Source organism: Aptenodytes patagonicus, chromosome 3 (assembly GCF_965638725.1).
Source record: "Aptenodytes patagonicus chromosome 3, bAptPat1.pri.cur, whole genome shotgun sequence".
Taxonomy (NCBI): Eukaryota; Metazoa; Chordata; class Aves; order Sphenisciformes; family Spheniscidae; genus Aptenodytes; species Aptenodytes patagonicus.
In genome coordinates, this window is record NC_134951.1 from 35338232 (window position 1) to 35363211 (window position 24980).

General features: G+C 38.3%; 1 protein-coding gene across 2 annotated transcripts in view; it reads left to right on the plus strand.

Annotated features, from left to right (window-relative positions):
* Positions 1 to 24980, plus strand: part of SMAP1 (small ArfGAP 1) — a 115743-nt gene that overhangs the window by 44421 nt on the left and 46342 nt on the right. The window contains exons 5-6 of one of the 2 annotated variants that reach the window (XM_076333023.1): positions 11744 to 11821; positions 15280 to 15360. In XM_076333023.1, the coding sequence (XP_076189138.1) occupies positions 11744 to 11821; positions 15280 to 15360 (159 nt within the window). The remainder of the gene's footprint in view (positions 1 to 11743; positions 11822 to 15279; positions 15361 to 24980) is intronic. The other variant, XM_076333024.1, reaches the window with a different exon arrangement.

Consider the following 24980-nt stretch of genomic DNA (forward strand, 5'->3'; position numbering starts at 1 on the left):
CAATAAAACAAACTTCACAAAATAGTGAAAAGATTAGGGAGTCTTTATAAATGTGGCGCATTTAAGATACGGTAACATGAGCAATTTACTGTGCAATATGCTATGCTATTTGACTTCATTTATCCCTGAAAACTTGTACAACGCAACCGAGAGCTTGTATCACTTCTGTAGTTAACTACAGACAGTTACCATAGGTCAAGTGGTGTGAGGTAATTTTGTATGTTAAAACTCTCCTTCAGGTGGATGCTGACATGAAACTGTTCAGGGATATCATTCCACTTCAGACTTGCACCTGTTTATCACTTTCAAGCACAGGCAAATCCTTTTATATTCATCACGGGGTTTTTTTGTACACAACAATGCTAGAACTGAAGGGTAAAGCATGCAAAGCAGTTTCTCCTCTAACAATCTTAGTCCTGAAGACTGTTGCTTATTAAATCTTTTGTTTGCTTTGGGCTCTCATTAAACTCTTTATGCTCCTTTAGTTTACTATCTCCTGGAGCACTCTTAGAAGAACACAGCTTACAATTATACAAACACCTTTCCCCAGGAATCTGAGCTTGTATGCTTAAATAAATGAAGGACTTTCTCAGAATTGTGGCAGTAAATCTAAGTGGAGCAAAGATGAGCCTTGTTGGAGACAAGACATATTCCAAGACAATGAAATATAAAGCTATGGTGAATTTTTAGGAGAATAAAGTGCCTTACTATTTTAGAGAAACTCCTTGTTACAGCAGAGAAGACTTGCATAGTTCTAAATCTGGGTATACAAAAGGAACTCCCAAATGAAAAAAATACCGTACAGGCTAGGCAGCTGTCTGCCTTAACTTACTCCCTTTTTAGTCTTGTTTTTTTGGTTCTGGTTTTTTTTTTCCCTTCCCTTTTTTCCCTGTTTAGGCTTTTCTCCTGTGTTGTTCTCACCAGACCTTAGCACGATTGCAGTTACTCTTTTGCTTATGGTTTTTTTTTTTTTGCCTTTATTTTTTTGTCTGGGATATATTGGTAATTTTCTGGATAACTTGGTATTCTCTTACGTCCTCATACCATTTTCTACTACTTCCAAGAAAAAACATGCATGAAGATGGTGATGCTGAGCCAGAAAAGAGAAACTTGGGTTGATAAGACTTCTAACTCCAGCCTGTGGTTATCGCAGCCTGTGCATTTATGCAAGGGTATTTTTTTTATTACTTAATTTCCTGTGGTGATATTTTCTTGAAAGCTGTGGCAGATCTAGCTATTCTTGGCTTTTGGGCCAGGCTCTTTTCCCAGTTCTCATGAAATTTGTTACCTGTATTGGGGAAACAATGTTTACAGTAGACTTTCTAACATCACCAGCAGATGTAAGAAATGTTTAATGACTTGAAAATGGAATGTTTGCAGTTCATTAATAGAAATTCTATTACGGGCTGAAAAAATGACATCATGGTGTATTCAAGGCTAATTGTCATCTTGGTTGAACTATCATAACTTTTGATTCTTTTGAAACACTTGAGTGAAACTGAAAATGGATGATGTACAGCTTGGTTTGAATGCAGGACGAAGAGTGTTCTCGGGAATCTATTCAGAATATCACAACAAATGCTCGCGGACAGACTGCTTTTTCCAGTGAGAGCAGATTTCAAGTGTTAGCTCACATTTGTGACTATCATGACAAAGCAGTTATTTGACAAGTTCATTTTTTGGCCTTGTTGCTTTCCCTTGATTATCTAACCAATCCTAAGACAAAGTAGTTGAATCCAGAACTGAAAATGGAAGATTGTTCAGAGATGAGACTTACCCATATTAGTGACTGTAATAATAAAACCTGAAGAGTAAGACATCGCTTCCCCTCCATACTTACATCTTAAGAAATAGATAGGCATCGTCTGTTCAACTAATGTGAAGGCAGTTCCTAGTTGTATAGGAATATGAGTGTGTAATAACATACCAGTCTGGTAAGTCTTCACTTCAGAATTAGTAATGAGTTTTACAGAACAGAAATCCTATTGTTTAAGAGAGAAAATGCACATATATCATCTTTCTTGTCATTGTTGAATAATTTAGCTGATCCTAAGGCTGCTTCTCTACTTAATATTCCTGTTTAATTTCTGCCCATGCTTTAATAGGTTTATCACCAGTACCTGGAATGATATTTGAGGTGACAATAGTGGGTAGAATTTGCTGTTGTTGAAGGGAAGGCATTATGAAAGGTCAGAGCCCTTGGCTTGGTAAAGGTCTGAACAGAGCTGATAAAAATGCATTGACTGGGTTTCTGTACTTGGGTGAGAGATGCTCCTTGATTTTTGGTTACAAAAAATAAAATAATAAATAGAATAATTCAACGTTGTGGCTATACCTGACAGGGTGAAGTGCTCAAAGGGCGACTTGGCTTATCTTCAGCAGAAGTCATTTGTTCACTCTGGAAATAAGGCAGAAGTATGACAAAACCAGTGGCTCCAGGACTGGTGCTCTGCATCTCCAAATACTTTGGGATGTTTGTTTTTATGAAAGTAATTTCTGAACAGAGTATTCATCTTGACTGATGATCTCTATATGGAGTCCCAAATACTTGTAATCAAAGCTATGCAACTGGTGAGGTGGAGGGACAGTTGTTAATGAGGCTCATGATCTTAGATGCAGTGGCCAAGAGAAATAGCAAACATTGCTTGTTTTAGGTTTTTGGGAATTGGCAAGAATCTCCCAAAATTACTGATTAAAGGAAGTAAGCTTTGAAGTAGATGATTATACAGTTTACCAGTAAGCCAAAAGGAAATGTGTGATTTTTAGAACTGAGGTTCCAGAAAGAATAATATCTGTCTAAAATGAACTGTTGAGTAACAGCTGCTGGCGTGATTCTTTGAGACACAGGACTGCACTGATGAAGGGGTTTCTGGTACCCAATCGAAATAATTTACTTTGACTGTATCAACATGCTGCTAAGTTAAGTGTACTAAAGTTGCACAGAGGTTCAGGAAGTCAACTTTGAAGCAATCATATTTTCCAAATTTTTAAAAAAATTAGCATCTCCTCTTTGATGTAAAATAAAAACTGTAAAAAGACAATCTTTCTTAAACTTTTGTTTATTTTTATATCTAATACAATGACCCTTATGCCATACAAGTAATGAGGAGAAGCAGTGAGGTCACTGTGTTGGATGTGGATAAAGGTTAGCTATGTAGGTATTATCACAAACAATCTCTGCAGCTTTTAATAAAAATAAGTACATAGGAGAAAGAGCACAACTTCTCAGAATGAATATGAAAATTGCCTTATTCAGGGTGGATGGTGAATCAGCTTAAGCGGATTCCAGATACTTTCAGTCTCAAAAATTATGAACTGGCACAATCTATTCCGCTACATGGAGTGTGAATAAGTTATCATGTCCTGACAATGTTTAGAGAATAGTAAACGAAGTTTCTATATTTAAGAAAGGGTGTGAATTATGTATGGAGCAGAAGTTTCGTGTAACTCTTAAGTTCACTGAAGGAAAAGAATAATGGGTCTACATTTTCCATGCTTTCCTAAGACATTGTGTATAATTTAAGAAGTATGAACTTATACAGGCAACTGGATAAAATGTGATGTGAATTTAGAGATTGTGATGGCACATTTTCCAGAAAGTTATCTTGTAGGAGATTAAATCCATAATACATTTACTGCACTAAAGTATGTCACATGGGCACCTTAAGATGGATAAATTAGGGTACGATAGTGTACGTGAACAGTGAGTTTATAGTAGCTAGCATTGAGAAGCATTCAGTCATTGGCTTGGAGAGAGGTTATGAGTTACCCCTCCCAATATTGCAAGAACCGTAGTGGGTTTTTAGTGGTCTATGAAGAAATTGTGAATCAAGTGATATGAAGTATTTTTGAAATATGCTAATGAAGATAGGCATCAATAGGAAGCACTGAAATACCATACAAGAATTATGACTTGGGGGCAGAAATAGTGAAAGTGGGATAAATTATTTTGCAAGATCATGCTGTTAGAATGAGTTGAATTATAGAATCCAGAATAGCTCAGGTTGGAAGGCACCCTTGGAGATCATCCAATTCCACCTGCTCAAAGTGGGGTCAACTAGAACGGGTTGCTTAGAGCAGTGTCCAGTTGGGTTTTGAATATGTCCAGGTCTGGAGACTCCACAACCTCTCTGGGTAACCTGTTCCAGTATTCAACCACCCCCATGGTAAAAAAGAAAACACAAACGTTTATTCATACGTTTCAATGGATTTTCCTGTGCTTCAATGTACATTCAGTGCCTCTTGGTCCTGTTTCTGGGTACCACAGGCAACAGCCTGCCTCAATCTTTGCTCCCTGCCACCAGGTATTTATACACGTTAATAAGACTTCTTCCCTTCTTTCCCTCCCAGTAGCTTTCTCTCCTCCAGGCTAAACAATCTCAACTCACTAAGCCTCTCTTTATCTGAAAGGTGCTCCAATCCTTTAATCATCTTAGTGTCCCTTTGCTGGCCTTGGTCCAGTCTGCCCATGTCTCTCTTGTATTTGTGAGCCTAGAACTGGCCACGTTGCTAGCTTGTGTCCAACTTGTCCATCAGGACCTCCAGGTCCTCTTCTGCAAATCTGCTTTCCAGCCAGTTGACACTCAGCCTGTACTGGTGCATGGGGTTATTCCTCCCCAGGTGCAGGACTTGGCACTTCCCTTTGAACTCCATGTGGTTCCTGTTGACCCATCCTGTCAACGGTGCTCTGAATGGCAGCACACCTATCTAGTGTATCAACCACTCCTCCTCATTTTGTATCATCTGCAAACTTGCTGATGATGTACTCTGTCCCATTGTGTGGGGCATAAATGAAGAAGTTAAATAGCTGGCCCCGGTGTCAACTCCTGAGTGTACCACTAGTGAATACTCTTGAGCTGGACTTTCCCCAGCAATGGTTAAATGAATGAGTTAGAGAAGCCAGGGTGTGGATTTTCAGTATGCCGGCTGTATTCTTAGTAGCGCCCACGTGCAGGGTCTTGTTTTCCCCACTTCCATAAGTATTTTCATTTGAGCAGTAGTTCGCACAGCTGGACCGCCTAGCTACAAGTTACTATGTCTATGTAAACAAAACTTCTGCTGAAGCTGAAATCTGCAGTGACTGTGTTGCCAGTTTAATGTGGATCATGAAAATGTAAATGATCTGATATGCAGCAGGGCAAGCCACTCGGGGAGGGAGGGAAGGTATTGTTCTGAAGTGTTGGGAAGCTCTCATTAAAGACAGTTTTCCCTGGAACAAATACAGAAAACATTTGTTAGGTTGGACAGGGGAAATGGAGAGCACTCCAGTAAGAGGTTAAAAGCGTCTGTTTTGTTTATCCTGTGTCAGCCTTTAATTAAGCCATGGTGACTCTCCATAATATCTCAAGAGGTGGTTATCTAAAGGAGAAGCTAAACAATCTAAAAAAAATGTGGGCAATAATAGGTATGGATGCTCGTGGTCAGAGTTGGAAAAAATATTTTTGCACTCAAGTCTAATACTATTAAATATATCTGTATTTCCCAGAACATTGAGTAATTGTATCTCTACTTGATGTAAATTTTATGAACATCTATAGCTCTGCACACAGCTAGCTTTTGCACAAGCTTCACCGTATTCCTGTAACAAGATGTGGGCACTCTGAGGGGATGGAGGAGTGGTGAGCATGTTCAGAATATTGACGGAAAAGCAGTACCGGTTTCTTTGAAAAGCCAGCTACTGCTGTGTTTTGTGAAATGTGGGACACAACCTTTTTTATGTGGTGTCCAGCGGTTAGAGCACTGAAGGAGGGAGATGTTTCAGTAACTTCTAAAAAAGCCTTGCCAGTTAGCCTAAAGAACTTCTGCAGAAATTCATAGATAAGTGTGATTAATAGTACATTAGTATTCTTATACCCCTTTCAGTACTTTGAGAATAGGCCTCTTTAAAAAATGATATGCAACTGGTTGCGTATTTATATGCATCTAATAGCAATCTGTAATTGCTACTGCTTTAAAATAAAATACTAATTTTAGTGTTGTCAACATTCGTTGGAGATGTACAGTAATAAAGTCAAAAGTCTGCTGAAATGAGAAAAACATATGTAGTAGCTGAACTTAAAACCTGTAAAATGAGTGTAGAGTAGTCCTCTTCATTTAGGTTATTTCCCTGTATATTGTGTGCATATAAAATGGCCACTCAAGGGCACCTTTGTATTTGGTTCAGCTGCTAATTTCCTGAATATATTGACATGGTTTGATAATGCACTCATTTTTTAATCTCTTCAATCTTCTGAGTAAGAGCACCCTAAATTTCATATTTAAATGGAAGACTAATACAGGTTTCTAAAGCTTTAACTTGAGCCCTTTGTAATAAAAGGCTAAATAACAACATGCATTACATCAAGAGCAGGATTTTGGAAAAACTACGAATAAAAGTTGATGAAAACTTTATTTAGTACATTGACCTTAATGACCATAAGTGTTTGTATGATGGTTATCTACCATCAGAAATATGTTAGTACAAACTGAACTAAAATAAAATCTTCTTAGGGTTTGTATGTTATGTTCTTTGATAGCTTCATTTAGTGCTTCTTTAGGCTTACTTCTTTCACTTGAAATCACAGTCTGGTGCACAGACTACATCAGAGCCATGGGGCCAAATACTGTTTGTATTCATGCTTTTATGTGAACTATTAACATGGCGTATATTTGGATAGTGCCACTATGAAGTAATAACTTAATAAATGCTATAGACGTTTTTAATGGACAAAATAGAGACAGGTAACACATTGCCATGTAAGAGGGCAATGGAATAATATTGTAAACTGGAGTAATATTGTAAACCTACAGATCCTTTCTTTTCCAATCATCCGTTTTTTGTGAACCAAAGAGTCTCAGAGCATAAGTGAAAATGAAATCTTATAGTACTATTGCATGTGTATGTGTTTTCTTGCTCAGCACTGAACATATGTGATGCTTTAAAGAAAGTATTCAGTTTCATTATGCAAAATGGTTATTTTTACTTTATCAGCTTTTTAAAAAGGAGTCCCAAAACACAAACAATGGAAAGAGATTCAAGAATTGCTAAAAATGAAATGACTACAAGTTCTTCGGTCTGAAACACGATCAAAATTTTGTGGACAAATGTGGAAACTTAAGAAACAGCTCCTTGCCTTCATTCCCTCTTAGGCAATTCTGAATTCACTTCTTAATCAAAAGATCCAACCACTCAAGTTAAAAACTAAAATGAAGTATTCGGATGCTAGTTGTCAGTTTGCAGTACGTTCTTAATGCACACAAGCACGTCAACTTTCTTCTTTTTCTAGCAGCATGTATGGTTGGTTGCAGGGGTTGCCATCAGTTTTGTCTGGTACTTGAAAGCACCAATAATCAAGGACATCGTAGCTGACAACTTTCCAAAGCATAGTGCTAACATGTTATCAGAGTAGATCAGTGTGTGCGTCTTTACTTGGAAGATGGCTGGAAATTGCTTTTTGGATTTTGATATAGAAATTTAGATGAATTTACAGATGTGGCCAGAAGCGGGGCAGGTTTTGGTCACTTGTCTTTAGTGGTTCTGATGATAAATCTTACTCTTATACCTACTTGCTCAAATGTCTTTTTCCATTGGATCTAAATTAAACAAAGATATTTTCTACCCTTCCTACTGTCTGCTCTGCAAACTTCATAATTGGTGTCAGTATTGGCCAGTTTTTGTAGAAACAGATTCTTTAGCTTTTTTCTCTTTGTTTCTACTGGAATATAACAATTGGATTAAAACTGACAAATTAGAAAAGTGATAACAGAAGAATTATTGCTGTGGAATAGTGGGGGGGTTTTTTTTGCAAAGCAGATTTTTTTTTTTTTCTACACTAAAAAGGGGATGTCTGCTTGTAAACCACAGTATTTTCTGGTACTCAGACTTGGACCCAAGCATGGAGTAATCTTCCTTTACTGATGCTTTTGATTAAGCTTACAGAAAACAAGTCATTACTAATAAAGGCTGATAAATACCAAATGGAAAACCCATATGTTACTTTGATGTGGGATTACATAATGCTGCTTTTCAGTGATCTCAGTCTCTTAAAAAACAGTTTTAAAATTATTATTAAAACCTTGGTTGGCAATCCTGACTGGTGATCAGGGTTCTGCTATAAATATTTAAAATGCATTTGTGGCTTTCAACTAATTAAAGACAATTTCACCAGGACTGAGTGCAGCACTTAACTCCAGGAGAGTTGGATGCATTTACCTGTCATGGGTGAGTGGTGTGATCCGGGGGTTAGTCTAACCTCAGCACTCCCACTACTGGCCATGAACGTAGAAATAGGTCACTGAGCAGATGCTTTCTCATTTGTCATTTGTTGGCAAGCTAATGAATCTCTTTTGACTACAAACGGGAACAGCTCTATGAGCTGCTCTATCACTGCAATAATTTCAAAACCAAAGATTTCCTGGAAATACAAGCCAGCAGCACACAACTTGTTGTCAACCACTGTTCCTTACTGGTGTTTCATCTGTTCAATAACTAATATCCCCCGTAGTTAATGGTATGTCTGCACTGCAGACAGGACGTAGAAGGTATTAATACTAACTTTGAATGGTCTGATCTGGGTTTCACAAATGAGGTAATCAGAATAGTGTCGAAGTTGTTTAGGGTTGACTTACGCTAACGAGAAGGATTATTTGTTGGTTTTTGCTATACATTACATCTGCAAAGTGTGCTGCAGTTTGAAAATATGAATATACCACAACTTTTCAAAGTAAGAGTTGGGGGGACAGTACAAGGGAAAACAAAACCTGTGAGGTTTTATTGACATCTCAGAATATCAAGCAATTTCACTGGTTTGCTAAAATATGGGATTAGTTCGGGTTAAAAATGAGTGTTTTGAAATCTCCTGAAAACCAAGCACTTGATGACTAAGGTGTTTGGTTTCCCTTCCTGCTTGAAGAGGATATTAGCATCCGTAATAATGACTTGGATATTAGTGAAAATTCAGTCTTCTGACTGAAAAAATCCCAAGATAATAAATGAATACCCTTACATTGCAGTGTTGTTATCGGTTTTGTTTGTTGCTAGTTCTGGTATATGGACATGACACAATATGACACCTGAGCACAGATGAGGAGCAGAATGAGGCACTGCAGGGACTTGATTCTAGCTGGAGAGTGCTGCCTCTCGCTAAGGCTCCTCTGCACTCAGCATGTGCCGTGCTGGATTGCTCTGCGGTCAGGAGGCAGCTGGTTCAGTGCTAGCTGGGAACCTTTACAGGGTTAACAGGTCAGCTGTCCCTTAAGCATCAGTTTGTCCCAATGGCAAGTATTTTTCCAGGCATCTCTGGTACCCTGATCAGCTCTTGATACTCTGACTGCTTAACCACTCACCACAATGGACTGCACCAGCCTCTCTTTTAATCCTGTTTTATGTTTAGCTTTATCCAGCCACTCAGTTTGACTTGATTGGATTTTTTTCATTCAGATTTCCTTATCTGGCACAGCATGGTAGATAACAAATTTAACATGATGCAGTGGTGATAAAAGCTGTTCAGCAGCCCAAACTCATGCTATTGGTTTTCATTGTATAAACTTAACCAGTTCTTTATGCATTGTAATGTGTCTTCTCTTAAAGATTAGCTTCAGTCATATGCCTTTTGCACTCTTGCTTAGTTGAATATTTGCATATGTGAAGTGTGCTTTCAAGTGGTGTGTTTTATTTAGCCTGAAGTGAATGTGGTGCTGCTGTTTATCTTTAAACATTACGCTTGGGCATTTGTCAACTTGTGCATCCTGTTCCATGTCCCAGCCTAGACGGCAACTGCTTTTCGTTCTGTCTCCTGCTTATAGCTTGCATGACGCTTCTCTGTTACTTGATTTGCAAAACTATAATAATTACATTCAGGCCTTCGTAGGATTACCTTATCCTAGGTTAGATGATACCTTAATTTATGAAGATGATATGCAGATTGAGAAGAACTATTATGGGAGGATGGAAGTGTGACGCAAACATCTATAGTGCTGGTTTCCCCCCAGCCCCCAAATGAAATTCTGCTTACCTGGTTTGGTGTGGTGAGTAGCTCTTACCTGCTGTCCACCTGTGAGAGCTATCAAGCTTAAATTCTCTTAAAATCTGAAGCATACAAAAGAATGAAAAAAAAAAAAAAAAAACAACAAACCACCCCAACCAAAATCCCACTTTATCTTCAGAAACTTGAAAGTATACCTATGATGTTCCATTATCACAATTTCACACATTTGCATTTAATTGAAATCTTAGTAAGGAACATGGTGTTAGAGCTCATAGTTTAATATATGTAATTACCAAATCATTTTTCTGACATCTTTATTTGGTTACAATGTGGTGTAATCAGAATAAACAGGATCCCTGTGTTTCTATAGCAACAGAATGCTACAGTTTGAGAAACTGCTTCATTGCAGCAGATGTATCCATAATGCTTCTAATAACCTGAGGATTTTAAAACAGTAGATTTAAAAATGAGGATTCTTTTTCATATTTCTGCAGGTAAAATTTGGTTTAAAAATTAAACCTTATAAATATCTTTCCTGAAGCTCTATACCACCTTCCAGGATAAGCATAGTTTCCGAGTTTGTAAAAATACTGAAAAAATATATATATATTCTATGAATATTCCAGCTATATAAGCTATGGTACTGGTAGGATTTTCTGTAAGAAATATGGGGTATTTAGACATGAGGTAGAGTTTGTGGTTTTGTTTTGGGTTTTTTTGCAGCTTTCAGTTTCCTTTTAGTGCAAGCTGGTTTTTTTTTTTAAACTAAGTAAAAATATGTCGTCTAAATTGGTTATTTTGATCCAACATAATGACCTGCTCTGTAATAGTTTCGTTTATGTTTGAATTTTCCTTGTAGATAGTAGAGGTGATAAAAGACAGTGTAGAAGTGTCAGCTTTATAGCTCTGAAAATCTTTTACATGTTTGGTAAATGTAATTCAGTTGCGTTTTTGTCGTAAGGGGAATAGAAAGATAATGTTTCCATTAAAGTGATCAAATATGCATAAAGAAATAGGATAGGAAGATGTATGAAAATGCATTTAGAGAAATCCTATCTTCTTGAGCAAAGCCTATCTGTTGCATATATAACTTATCCTTTGGATAATTCTGGAAGTCTAGTGGTGCTAATAGCAATTTTACATACTGATTCCTAGAAAAGAAGTATCACCTGTCTGCAAGGTCTGGCATTCTACTGCTAGGATGTGGCTTTATATTACCCCTAAGCTCTTTACTCATTTGGAGTGCTCTTAGAGAAGAGTTAATTAGAACGTTAATTAATGTATAACTTGCAGAGTTATTTTGCATTCCTCTTAATAAAAATATTCTGTTACAGTGAACAAGAACAAAGGCACTCTCTTCTCTCCCCCTCCTCTGGGGCAGTGTGCCTTCATGCTTCAGGACATTAATATTTCAGTAGTCACACTGGATAAAACTGAACAATGGATGAAACCTAATTATTTTTCTTAGGCCTGTGATATGATCTTATCCAGGTTCATTTTCTTATATTCTATTCTAGTGAATTGCATTATGTCACTCATTCCTACCTGACAGATTTCCTTCAAATATCATACTGATAAAAAGCAAAAAAAACCCAAAAAAACCTTCTTTTTGTTTTTTTCTATGTTGTATTTTTTCCACCACCCCCAAAATTATTGAAAAAAGTAATTAAAATCATGTCTCTTAGCTGCCTCTGCTCCACCCCACACACCCCGCCCCCCCCCCTTCCTAGCTGTTCTTGCTTATCTTCTTTCTCATTTCTTTCCTCTGTTTTGTACAGATACCCTCTTCTGATGCTGCTCAGCCTTTGGCATCCTCTCCTTCTCTGCAAGCTGCTGCTGAGAAGAGCAAAGCAGAGGTATATTGTTTTCGGGTGTAATTCTTGTCAGGTTACTGCTTTGCACAAATGTTTACATTTCTATAGAGTAATTTCACTGAGTTAACTAGAGAATTTGAATTGCTGGTAACACTTCAGGCATTTAAAATACTTCTCTCCCGCTTGCTTCCTGGCCTAGATAAGTGAAAAGAACCCGATACAACGGGACAAAGCACATGGTTCTGCTCTGGTTTAGTGTCACAAAACTGTGGAAACACCATTTCATTCCCAGCTAATGGGCATGAGTGACACTGTCCTGTCTCCTCAGGAATAATTTTTTTTTTTTTTTTTTTTAATATTACTTGCTTGTTTCAGAATCTAAATTATCAGTACTGTTCTAGCCATTTAGTTCAATCTCTTTGGAGATAAATATAGAATTAGTTCAGTGACACTTCTGTTAACTCATACTGGTTTTAATATCCCTTCTAGCTGGGATACGTGTGTATGTGCTGACGTTACATTTACTGTTTAGAAGGGCCTTTGAAAAACTTAATACATAAACAAGTAGCAGATGGGGCATCATTTATATAAACTTTCAGTAAATGTCACAATTTGTAACAATAATGAAATACATTTTTTTTTAGAATGTGAATGCTCAATATTAGGCTCTTGGATACTTCACTCTAAATTGAGACTGTATACATTATATGAAATAACTTATGATCTAAACGTAAATCTTGTTTTTTCTTCTAAATACAGAAAATGTGGACAGATACTATAAATTATTTTAGTTCAGCTATATTTAAACATTAATTAAAATTTAAATGACAGTGTCATGGACTAGACCACAAGCCTTGGTGAATTTGACGTGTGTTTTAAATTGTACCAGGAATAGCAGCAGCTGCTTAGAATGAAACTCACCTTTCCTTTTTTACCCGCCTCTCTCGATGCATTCAAATTTGAAAGTTCCTCAGTGTAACTAGTATGTCATGTTGTTGGAAATGAATCTTGGGGGGAAAAAAAATGAATAATTTTTGCTTAGAATTTAAGACCAGTATGAAGCCAATTTCATTTTATTATCTTCATAGTGCTTTTTGACTGCTTTTGCAAGTAATGAAACACTTGAGTTGAAGTTCTGGCATGAATACAGCATCTGAGAAATGTTTTTATTTAGTCTGAATTCATTTTTATCTAATGGAGCTGAAGCAGAAAGCTTGCACATTGAAATTGTGAAGTGTGAAGATGAAGGAGTTAGGGGTTTTCAGGTCCACAGTGAAAATGAAGTGAATGAAAATAAAGTCACTGGGAATCGAGAGAGTTCCTGTAGGCTTTGTGAGATGTGGAGGCAGAAACGCTGGTGAACAGTTTATTTTAAGTCTTCATATTTTCACCGTGAAGCTGTCGGGGGTTTGTTAAGGGCAATGAGAGGCATTTATATTTGGAGTGTTTACCATATGAAACTTACTGCAAGCCCTTCTTGTTCTCGAAGTCCCAAAGAATAAAAGTTTCCAGATACTTTTTCCTCTAGAAGCGAGGTTTCTCTAAGAAAACATATTTTAAAAAAATGTTGAAGTCAAACTGGAAATCAGGACATCCTGAAGATGATCATATGCAAAAACTTTAACTCTACTTTCACTTAAACATATTCAGGTAAACTTAAGGTACTGTATCTGAAAAGTAAGCATACTGTTATGACACTTCCAACAACCTTTCCCGGGAAGAAAGGAAACAAATTACAGTTGTCTAAGATGTAGAAAAGCTTCCACAGGAGAAGAGGTTAGGTTTATTTAAATTATTCGACTTGGGAAGGTTGGAGTGGGGACAGGGAATGAAAGACTTTTGGAAAAGTTACTGATCTGACAGTATATTTGTGTGCAGTACCTGATTGCGGTCACGGGATTTTGAGAGTCTTTAGAATGCAGGTTGGTACTAGGATTGGTGACACAGTAGTGAAAGAAAGGCTAAGCTTCATTTGAAAGGCATGGCTATGCATTTGTAATCTTAGTTCAGTAAGCCTGCAAGTCTTGGGTTACTATGACGGCCTCAGAATAAAACACTGCTCTATACTTGTCCCAGTCATAGAAACTTTCTTGAACACCTGACACCGCCACAGGTGAGATACAGTGTTGGCTGGGCCTCTGGCTTGGACTACTATGCTCATTTTTGTGTTCCTAATGTTCACTAAAATCTAAGTTGGTCTCTGTTTCTTCTCTTCATAACAGACATTCCAAATTCCCCTTTTCTGCAATTTTGTGACTTGGTCATTGCTTCCTGTTGCTTGAGTGACACCCACATTTAAGCAGGTGCTTGGTGTGATAGTCCCACTTTCCAGGACCTGAGTGTTCAGGTTAATGCCTGACAAAGTAATGCACAGGCGTTAGTTGGGACTTGAGTAACCTCAATTGAGTAACCCCAATCCATCTGGTAAATATGGTGAAAGTTTTGAAAATTGATTATTTGAAGTTGTGAAGAATGCGTTACTTGGGTCCCCCATGCCCAGTCCCCCCCAAAAAAAACAAGAAAAAAACAAAGGGATCCAAGTCTAATGACTGAAAGAACATTTAGGAGCTACTGTCTGATCTCCGTTATTACATGTGGTAAACTCTTGTTCCATCCATCTTAATGTTCAGGTATACTCACTAGTACTATACTGTAGTTGTACAAGGTAAATGAAGGCAGATTGCTAGGTCTAAAAATCGCTACTAACACTGTGTCAAAGCAATTGCTGGCCTAAAAAGTCTGTATCTTCTGTATGTTATGACGCCTTAAGGAGTATTTTGTGCTTTTCTTCAGTCAGACTGGGTCTGTAATATTGCCTCATTTATTCATTCAGAACTAAAATGAAAAAACTTCTGTAATGTCATTATAATGCATTCAAAGTGAAGGGATCTCTTAAGTTTTCTCTTTCTGGAACAACTTAATGTCTTATGACTCAGCGGGTCTGTCATATGGCCCAAGTCAACTTTTTACATTCAGGAGTTTAGCGGTTTTTTTAAGACCGATAGATTAGCTTTTAAAAAATTAGTAACTGTCTGCAGAAAGCTGCATGAAAATTACCTTACTATAGTTCTTTGGTTAAAGAGAGTGACATCTGTCCTAATGACAGAGATTATCAGTTAATGGAGTACTTGCAGATGGTTTTTTTTCTTTTCAGATCTGCTTAGCTTACGAGAAGCAACATTGGTTCTTTTTTCCTTCTGCTTATAAGAAATGCAGATGAGCAGGTGAAATAGTGAATTTCTTGAATTCTCAAAGTTACAGTATTTTTAGTAGTACTATATTTGAGAATGTCTTGAATTCTCAGAGTTACAATATTTTTAGTAGTACTATTTGAGCAAAATGAGTCACTTCTGGAAGCAGAGCAGATAGAAGCATAAACTCTGAATTGAAAGGGAGTAACTGAAGATCTCTGTTTATATTCTGTATGACTGTGGACATTCAATATATTTGCAAATGCATTGTTATTGAGTACTAGCGAAATGCCTTTTCTTTTTTTGCAGAAGGAAAAAGAAAAAAAGAAAGAAGAGAAAAAGAGAGAGAGAGAATCAGAAAAACCATCAAAACAATTAGCAGTTGAAAAGGTAAGAATAGTTTTTTTTTTCCAGATATTTAAAATGTACACATAGTATTAGGCATGTACAAAAATTTGAAAAAAAGAGAAATTTTTAGTGTGTGTGTATATATATATATGTACACGTGTGTGTATGTGTGAATAGTGATCCAGATAATCCACATGAATGGTTTACTTGTGCTGTTGCTTGCATACAGAGGTTGGTTGACCATACCATGAGGAATGTGTTTGGGGGAAGAGGGAAGTGAGTTAAGATTTGTTAAGATTTAAGCTCAGATAATGAAGGTTTTTAAGATGTACCATTGCTATTCTTGCACAGAAAATTTTCAATTTTATTCAGTGCTGTATGGTTACTTAATACTGTCTTTCATAAATTAATCAATTTTAAACGTAAGTGTATAATTTATAGAATTGAATTAATAACTCTAGGTAACTTAAAAATATTCAACTAGATAATGTCACAAAACATGACAGACAAACCAGTTAAGGTGTTTCTTTACACAGCTATATTAAAGCATAATGAGCAGCCTTAGCAACATAGGTACAATTAAATCATGTACACTTCTGTATAGAGTTAATATTAAACAAAAATGGAATGGGTAATTTAAGTATTAAATGCAATAATTTCTTCTAAGACAGATGTCCTCTCTCAGATGATGTGAATCCATTAGTATGGATTATACACTGATCTGCAGTGTAGTCCGCAGAATGCATTGGAATCTCCATCTGTCAGTTTATTCCCCAATAGTGCTGTGTTACAATTATGAAAAATGCGTATTCATACATTACGATTGCAGATGTATTTCTAGTTCGGTTTTCAAATAGTTGTTGTTTATTTTGCATAATAAAACAAGATACAAAAACATTGCATGTTTGGAGAGGAAAAAAGTGCCTCCCCAATACAAGTATCTTTTTTCTGAAATTGGAAAGCAGTTTTGGAATAAGTTAGTGCAGAAGCAAATTTAGTTGTGACAATTTGCACAGCTTCACTGAGCTAGTGGAAAAGGATATCCTTATTCATATGGTAGGAGGTTAAAGCATGTTTATGGATGACAATAAAAATATTAAAATAGTTGATTATTGAAGTTTTACAAGAGCATCCAGTCAAATTAAATGTTTTATTCTGGTCCTTAGAACAATGTACTTCAGTTATAAAGGCTAAAAACATTGCTGTGGTTTGGAAATCTTAACTTTCTAAAACCCAAAGGTCTAGTTTTGGTCTTGGGGAGAGAGGGTTTCCCTTTGCAAGGATGCTTGAACCTTGTCATATGGCTGGGAACACTTGGTTAGGTGAGGAGGAAAGACAACAGAGCATAGTTACAGCTGAGGGACTACCCTAATACTTGAAATAAAAAACAGTTCAAATGCCACTGATTGGATTTACATTTGAAATGTCATTAGATTACCAGTTAATGATTAAGCAAGTAGAAAGAAGTATTTTGATTTTAAATGCTTGTACTACAAAATGTGGAATTTGGTAAATATATCTGCATTAGATAACAGTGCTGTTGTAACAGCTGCAAAATGTTTGAAATACTGCAGCATATTTTATTTCATTATTAATGTGTCAGCACTGATTGCTCAAATGGAACTCATCTATGTGTCATCTTTTTAATTCAAGAGATTCTTTAAGCTCGGGCTTTTCAATGCCTTTAAGGATGGTTCAGAATAAACTATTTTTAGACACAGCCTGTAAACTTTACATGTTTTAAAATCGCAGTCACTTTCTAGAATCCAAAGGAAAGAGGCCTGTATCAAATGCTTGTGTTTCCCTTGGAAAGTACTGGTGATATAGAGGACCAAAAGGTTTTATTTTTATATATGGAATAATACGTTGCTGCTTTTGTGGTGTGATTCTGCTTCAGGGAGCTGATAAACATTAATAGTCGTCTTAGTTTAAGTAATAATGATACACTTCACATCCAGTTAGAGACTGTCTATAGGATATTTTAAATATTGCCTCTTGAATCAGTAGGAGAATGCTGGCATCTTGACCATAGTATCATGTTTTCAGCAACCACATCAAGCAGTAGATGGCTATTTATCTCAGTTCTCAGCTTTCTGGAGAAGGAGACAGAATATGAGAATTCCTTGGACATTTCATATGTGAAGTCACTGGTCACCTTTATTGCAGGCATGGTATATCTCCAGTCTAGACATTCCAGGTTTGGAAAGCTAACGAATTAAAAATACGTGACCAAGCAATTGGCAGTTCTACCACAACTTTGAAACTTCTTTCGATTAAGGTAATTCAAGCAGTGTTTTAGCCATCCTGTAGAGGGATCAGTAAAGATGGAAAAAATGACAGGCTTTAAACTAGTAAAAAGTTGAAAATGAAGCTACAGAAAACTTCAGATCTCTTTACAAGTATCATGTACTCACAAATCTTAAGTTCCTAATGTTTTCTTTTTTGTATCTTATATTGAGTTTAAGTTTCTTAGCTCTTAAAACAAGAATATGCATCCTAAAAAATTAAAATGTTCACATTCAGTTCTCATGTTCTGATCTCTGCTTCATAGAACTGACTAATCTGCTTCTACATCTGCGTGAGAGCCTTTCTCTGGTGACTAACTGATCTTTAGCCTTTAACAAGCTGAATGTCTAGCATGATTTCTATTTGTCGTGGTTTAACCTCAGTCGGCAACTGAGCACCACACAGCTGCTCGCTCCCCCCTGCCCTCCCCCCCAGTGGGATGGGGGAGAGAATTGGAAGAGCAAAAGTGAGAAAAACTCGTGGGTTGAGATAAAAACAGTTTAATAATTGAAATAAAATAATAATATGATAATAATAATAATAATACACAAAGCAAGTGATGCACAGTGCAATTGCTCACCACCCGCCGACCGATGCCCAGCCAGTCCCTGAGCAGCGGCCCCCCCGGCCAGCTTTCCCCAGTTTATGTACTGAGCATGACGTCACATGGTATGGAATGTCCCTTTGGCCAGTTTGGGTCAGCTGTCCTGGCTGTGCCCCCTCCCAGCTTCTTGTGCACCTCCAGCCTTCTCAGTTGGTACAGCATGGGAAACTAAAAAGTCCTTGGCTAGTGTAAGCATTACCTAGCAACAACTAAAACATGGGTGTGTTATCAACTTTGTTCTCATCCTAAATCCAAAGCACAGCACTGTACCAGCTACTAGGAAGGAAATTAACTCTATCCCTGCTGAAACCAGGACACTTGCATTTTCAAATACTGCTGAAAGTTTGTAGCACTGATTTAGTAGACTGCATTATTCCAATATTGCATTAATGTCTCAGGTAATTATGGCATAAAAGATACTTTGTTGATTAGCATGCTTTGATAAGTAAAAAGAACAGAAAGTAATCTTTTAACTGATTTAACAATAGTGGGCTTTCTTACTGAAATTGCTTTTCGGTAAGAGTCATCATGTCCTTAAAGCGGGTTTCGTGGGAAACATTTTTTTATGAACAATCGAGTTGGAGGCAGTGATTTCAGATGTAGAGTAGAATTTCCTCAAGATCAGAGAGATCTACTGTAGAACAGTGAGTAGCAAGGCTACTTGTTTGACTCTATTTTTCTGGGCTGTTCCACTTTCTGTGACAAAATTACTGGGTAATTTTTAACATAATGAGATCTTACTATATCAGCTACAGACTGAGTCTAGTCCGGTGATTAGCATTTTATTGGAAGCAGCCAACAGTGTGATGTTCCACATCAGATCTGCAGTATTTTGTAATAGAATACAATACGTGACATTGCGAAACTACTGGGAGCAGTAATGTTTTTTTCAGTCTAACTGAAGAAAGTTGAGAAACTTGCATAACTTACCCAGGGTCCTTCCTCCCCCTCTCCCCGTGTCATTTCCACAATTACAGACCTCAGGTTTCCTCAGTGCTCATGCTTAAAATAACCTTATCCTTACAGGTACTTCGGAGAAAAAAAAACAAATTGCAAGAAAATGGCTAGAACAATTATTATGCAGTTCTTCATGACATGAAAACTGGGGCCAGGTTATGTGGAGCTGAGATGGCCAGTAAAAGCCCAGCTTGTTTGCAAGCAACAGAAATGCCAATTTTAGCAATATAAAATGTGTTGAATTGCAAGGAAAAATAATCAAACTGAGCTAAGCACATGCTTCTTAATGCTTCTTATGGGCCAATAGCAAGAATAATAGCACAAGGCAGACTGTCATGCAATGAAAGCAATTTTTAGATGTTCTGTACACCCAATTAGGATTAAGAGATTTTAAATTGGCTAAAAAAATGGGCTCTTAAAGTATCAGATTTATTTCAGTAGTGGGGAGGAAAGAAAGTCAGTAGTTTGACCACCAATCTTACCTGTTTTGTTGATGATAACACATGAAAATTTTTCGTTTGTAGATGAGAAAAACCAGCTAGGCTTTTAATAGCTGTTTTATAAACTTCATCATCCTGCCCCCTTTCATCAGCTGCTGAGGAGCTTTCCCTTCTTATTAATTACTCCTTTGCACAGCTGAAGTTGGTGAAATTTCCCAAATCAGCCATGATTTTCTCTTTTTTTTCTTTTTTTTTTTTTCTTCCTTTCTTTTCTGCCTAAGCTGACTGAATGAGTTCTCCATTCGGGAACAGAGTAGAACACTGAACATTTTATTTCTAATATGTCTACAGAGTAGGATTTTTGTTCATCCGTAGGTAGTTGAATGTGCTCAATTTACAGTCATTTGTTGACTTTTAAAAAGAGTACGTAGCCTACATATTCTACTGGTGTGTGAGGGAGCTACCAAAGCCTCACAGTAGTTTTTGGAACTAAAATATAAACTGTGTGGTCACTTTAAGTAGAATTTCTGCTGATAGCACAGAGGAGCACTTTAGGTAAGCTCTATGCTGCTTTTTCATGCAGCATGCTGGAGCGGGGTCTGTGTGCGCTCCATCCACCTTGTACCTGTTTTCCACTGAAAGGAAGCACAGGAGGGAAGGAGATGGGGTGCAGTCTGGTCATCCGGGCTGAAGGCAGGACTATGAGGGAAATGGCCAGTGTGTGAGCTGTGGAGTTTGGGTGCCCCAAGGATAAACGAGGCCATCTGAGCTGCAAAGAATGGAGTGAGAAAGACTGTGTTTGCAGACGATCAAATGGTATGCTCTCTACAGAATGGACAGGAAACTCTTCATATATTTGGCAACACTGCTGATAAAAGTGGGTTGCATTAAGTTACTTCATTTAGTAAACTACTTCCATTGCACAATATTTGATTTAGAACAGAGAACTTGGATTGAGTTGTATGAATGAGAATTCTTGAATTTCAGAGCAACTAGGACAATTCTAGTTTTTTTTCCAAACATACCTTTTTATGTCCATCTGCAGTACAAATTCACATTAAAAAAAAATGCATAACTAGGTATGACGTCTTGAGGCTTTGGCGTGCTCCAAAAGTAAAGGGGGAGAGAATTTATATACCTAAAACTTTCAGATTTTTGTAGGGTTCAACTTTTTATATAGCTTTAATTTTTAAATAAAGAAAATCTTGATGTGCTTCAGTGCTAGCAATCCAGAATTAAGCCAGAAGTGTTTTGGAAAACTGTTCCTGGAAAACTTGACAAGTATTTCCAATATCCAAAATTATAAAGTTCAGCTAAGTCTATGGCACTGAATGCTTTGACAGTGCTTGGATTCAGCACTGTGTAGCTTTCTGCGGTGTTTATTTTAGAAGTTTTGCATCAGTTGAAGACTTTCATGAAAGCATTGTGGTGGTTTCACTGTAAAATACTGCATATTGAAGGCCGTAGTTATCAAGAAACCACATCTAATTTATTGAAAGTAAGCCCTTTTAAGACAGATTGTGTTGTATTGGGACAGTAAAGTTAAATGGTTAGGATATAAAGAACAAACTATTTTTTCTTCACAAACTACTTGTGCTTTTGCAAACTAATATTGACATTAAAAGCTAAGACTTTTTTCATTCTGCTGGACATATCAGGATGATGAATGTTTCTGAAGGATTGCAGTAGTTAAACTTGATTAACTGAAGTACTATTTGACACTGTAAGTTTAGTTTGTTTTATTAGATTGCATTTTGAGTTTGAAATTGGCTCTTTTTTATGTGTAGAGTTGATTTAAGTGACAGGAATGGGTCAGTTAGAGGTTATCTCTCAATGGTAGTATATCAAATGCTGTTTTTCTTCCCCAAACTGGAGACTAAATTGCCAGCTTAAACTCAGCAATAAAAGTGAACTGCTGCCTCTCAGTCAGCTGGTACCAACCAGCACCAGATGGCCCATATTACGGAGGTACTGGCATAAGTTTATTTGCATTTACAAAGTGCTAGAAAACCCCTCAAGTAAAAGTTGGGGCAGATCATATTAGCAGCTTTTCCCCTTCATATAGGAAAAACAATGTGTCAAATACTCATTTAACAAAAGAGGAAGAACTTACTGTAGCTCCTTCGGGTGGTGTTTTTGTTTGTGTCTGTCCCCGCCCGCCCCCCGCCTCCCCCCCCCCCCCCCCCCCAAGACAGCTAAAACTCCCACAAAAATCAACCTGCCTGGGCAAGTGAGACAAGGGGAACTATTAGTCCCTGTTAGTTCTCTGGGGATGTTTTCTACTTACCCCAAGTATTCCAAATTACCATCCTAATAATTTTGTACAAGGAGAAATGAGTTGGAGCAGTTGCAGACCAGTTATCCTCAGGGTACTCGGCCCCCCGAGCTGGAAGACGGGGACGGCGAGCAGGATGAACCCCCCGTAATCCAGGAGGAAGCAGTCAATGACCTGCTATGCCACCTGGACACTCACAAGTCTATGGGGCCGGATGGGATCCACCCGAGAGTGCTGAGGGAGCTGGCGGAGGTGCTCGCCAAGCCACTCTCCATCATTTATCAGCAGTCCTGGTTAATGGGGGAGGTCCCGGAAGACTGGAGGCTTGCCAATGTGACGCCCATCCACAAGAAGGGCCGGAAGGAGGATCCGGGGAACTACAGGCCTGTCAGCCTGACCTCGGTGCCGGGGAAGATGATGGAGCGGCTCATCTTGAGGGCGCTCACAAGGCATGAGCGGGACAACCAGGGGATCCGGCCTAGCCAGCATGCATTCATTAGAGGCAGGTCCTGCTTGACCAACCTGATCTCCTTCTATGACCAGGTGACCCGCCTAGTGGATGAGGGAAAGGCTGTGGATGTGGTCTACCTGGACTTCAGCAAGGCCTTTGACACCGTCTCCCACAGCATTCTCCTAGAGAAGCTGGCGGCTCACGGCTTAGACAGGTGGACTCTGCGCTGGGTCAAAAACTGGCTGGATGGCCGGGCCCAGAGAGTGGTGGTGAATGGAGTTACATCCAGTTGGCGGCCGGTCACAAGCGGTGTTCCCCAGGGCTCAGTACTGGGGCCAGTCTTGTTTAATATCTTTATTGATGATCTGGATGAGGGGATGGAGTGCACCCTCAGGAAGTTTGCAGACGACACCAAGTTGGGTGGGAGTGTTGATCTGCTCGAGGGTAGGAAGGCTCTGCAGAGGGACCTGGACAGGCTGGATCGATGGGCCCAGGCCAACTGTATGAGGTTCAACAAGGACAAGTGCCGGGTCCTGCACTTTGGCCACAACAACCCCATGCAGCGCTACAGGCTTGGGGAAGAGTGGCTGGAAAGCTGCCCAGCAGAGAAGGACCTGGGGGTGCTGGTTGACAGCCGGCTGAACATGAGCCGGCAGTGTGCCCAGGCGGCCAAGAAGGCCAATGGCATCCTGGCCTGTATCAGAAATAGCGTGGCCAGTAGGAGTAGGGAAGTGATCGTGCCCCTGTACTCGGCACTGGTGAGGCCGCACCTCGAATACTGTGTTCAGTTTTGGGCCCCTCACTACAAGAAGGACGTTGAGGTGCTGGAGCGTGTCCAGAGAAGGGCAACGAGGCTGGTGAGGGGTCTGGAGAACAAGTCTTATGAGGAGCGGCTGAGGGAGCTGGGGTTGTTTAGCCTGGAGAAAAGGAGGCTGAGGGGAGACCTCATCGCTCTCTACAACTACCTGAAAGGAGGTTGTAGCGAGGTGGGTGTCCGTCTTTTCTCCGAAGTAACTAGCGATAGGACGAGAGGAAATGGCCTCAAGTTGCGGCAGGGGAGGTTTAGATTGGATGTAAGGAGAAATTTCTTTACTGAAAGAGTGGTGAAACATTGGAAGAGGCTGCCCAGGGAAGTGGTTGAGTCCCCATCCCTGGAGGTATTTAAAAGACGTGTAGATGAGGCACTTAGGGACATGGTTTAGTGGGCATGGTGGTGTTGGGTTGACGGTTGGACTCGATGATCTTAGAGGTCTTTTCCAACCTCAATGATTCTATGATTCTATGATTCAAATAGTGTTCTAGTGTTCTTCACTTCTTTAAAACTGTGTAGCATTGTGAGAATACATGGAAGAATGAAAGCCTGCAAAATTTTTTGGTGTCCACTTAAACACCAGTTTGGAAGTGATGTATTTAGGTGTTTACTTTTAAGTTGTAGGAATAAGTTGACTCACAAATATTGACCAGAATGCTAATTTAAATACAGAATTACATCATAAATATTCTAAATGTTTTCTTTATTTTGATACCGTATTGATGATATATTTGCTAAATCGCTTGAATAGTTGTTAATGTTTCCCTAGACTTCTAAACATTATTTGCCTTTGAGTGATTTCATTTTTAAATATTTTTTCTTTATATTTTTATATAAAATGTAATATAAACTTAAATTATATAAGCAATCAAATGTTTATCACAGGAACAGAGAAATAGAAATGTGTTTTGCCCTCTGGTTGAATACATAGTCTTATTTATACTCTTAGTCCTTGTTTTCACAAATTCAGACTAAGTAGGTATGAGTTAAAGCTTTAATAGGACAACCTGTTTCCCTGCCTCCTACCCCCCCCCAGGAGGCGAGGGGTTTTAAGGCTTCTTGTTCTCTCAGTCTGCATTTTATGGACCTGTCCCAGCCTGGTTTTATATTTCTAATGATACCTTTTCAGTCTTACGGAAGAGATCAGATTATTTTGGGTTCTTTGGTTGCTTCTAATGCTAATCTGGAGAAAGGCAAATCAAATTAGATTCTTCCTGAAACTGTGCGATTCATTCCTTTTGCAGGTAACAAAGGACTCTTTATGTTTGAGGATTACCTTGAAAAATAGTCTTACTTAATGAAATTAATCTGTCATGGCTCTTATTACGTATTGGCAGTTGCAGACAAAGAAATTAAGAAATAGATATTGCAGGTAGAAGCAATTGAAAGAAACCCCTTTTTTGTCAGGTGGGAAGAAGGGTATTTGTCTGTTTAGTGTTGGAAAAGGAGTCAACCTGCAGGAAGGGTATCATGGTTTTTTTCCTCAGCCCAGTGCGTGTTCTTTATATCAGCTTGATCCTCTCAACTCTGGTCTGCAGCAGAACAGTATTTTACTGTAATTTTTTTTTTTTTTTTTTTAATTCTATAGAAATGGAATCTTAAAACTACGAGAACAAGCCTGGGCTTGGGCTGCTTTGGTTAAATTGGCCTTTGTTTAACTTGCCAAACTATTTTTAACAAAAAGGTATTATTAAGTGTGCTTAGTTTTAATTGATCCTCGGTTATATTTTTGCTCCATGCAGGGTCAAAACCTAAAACGGTCCTGGGTTTTCAGTTGATAATACTTATTAACAGATGGCATTTTCAGGTTTCTCCTGCTTGCTTGTGTTAAGCTTCAT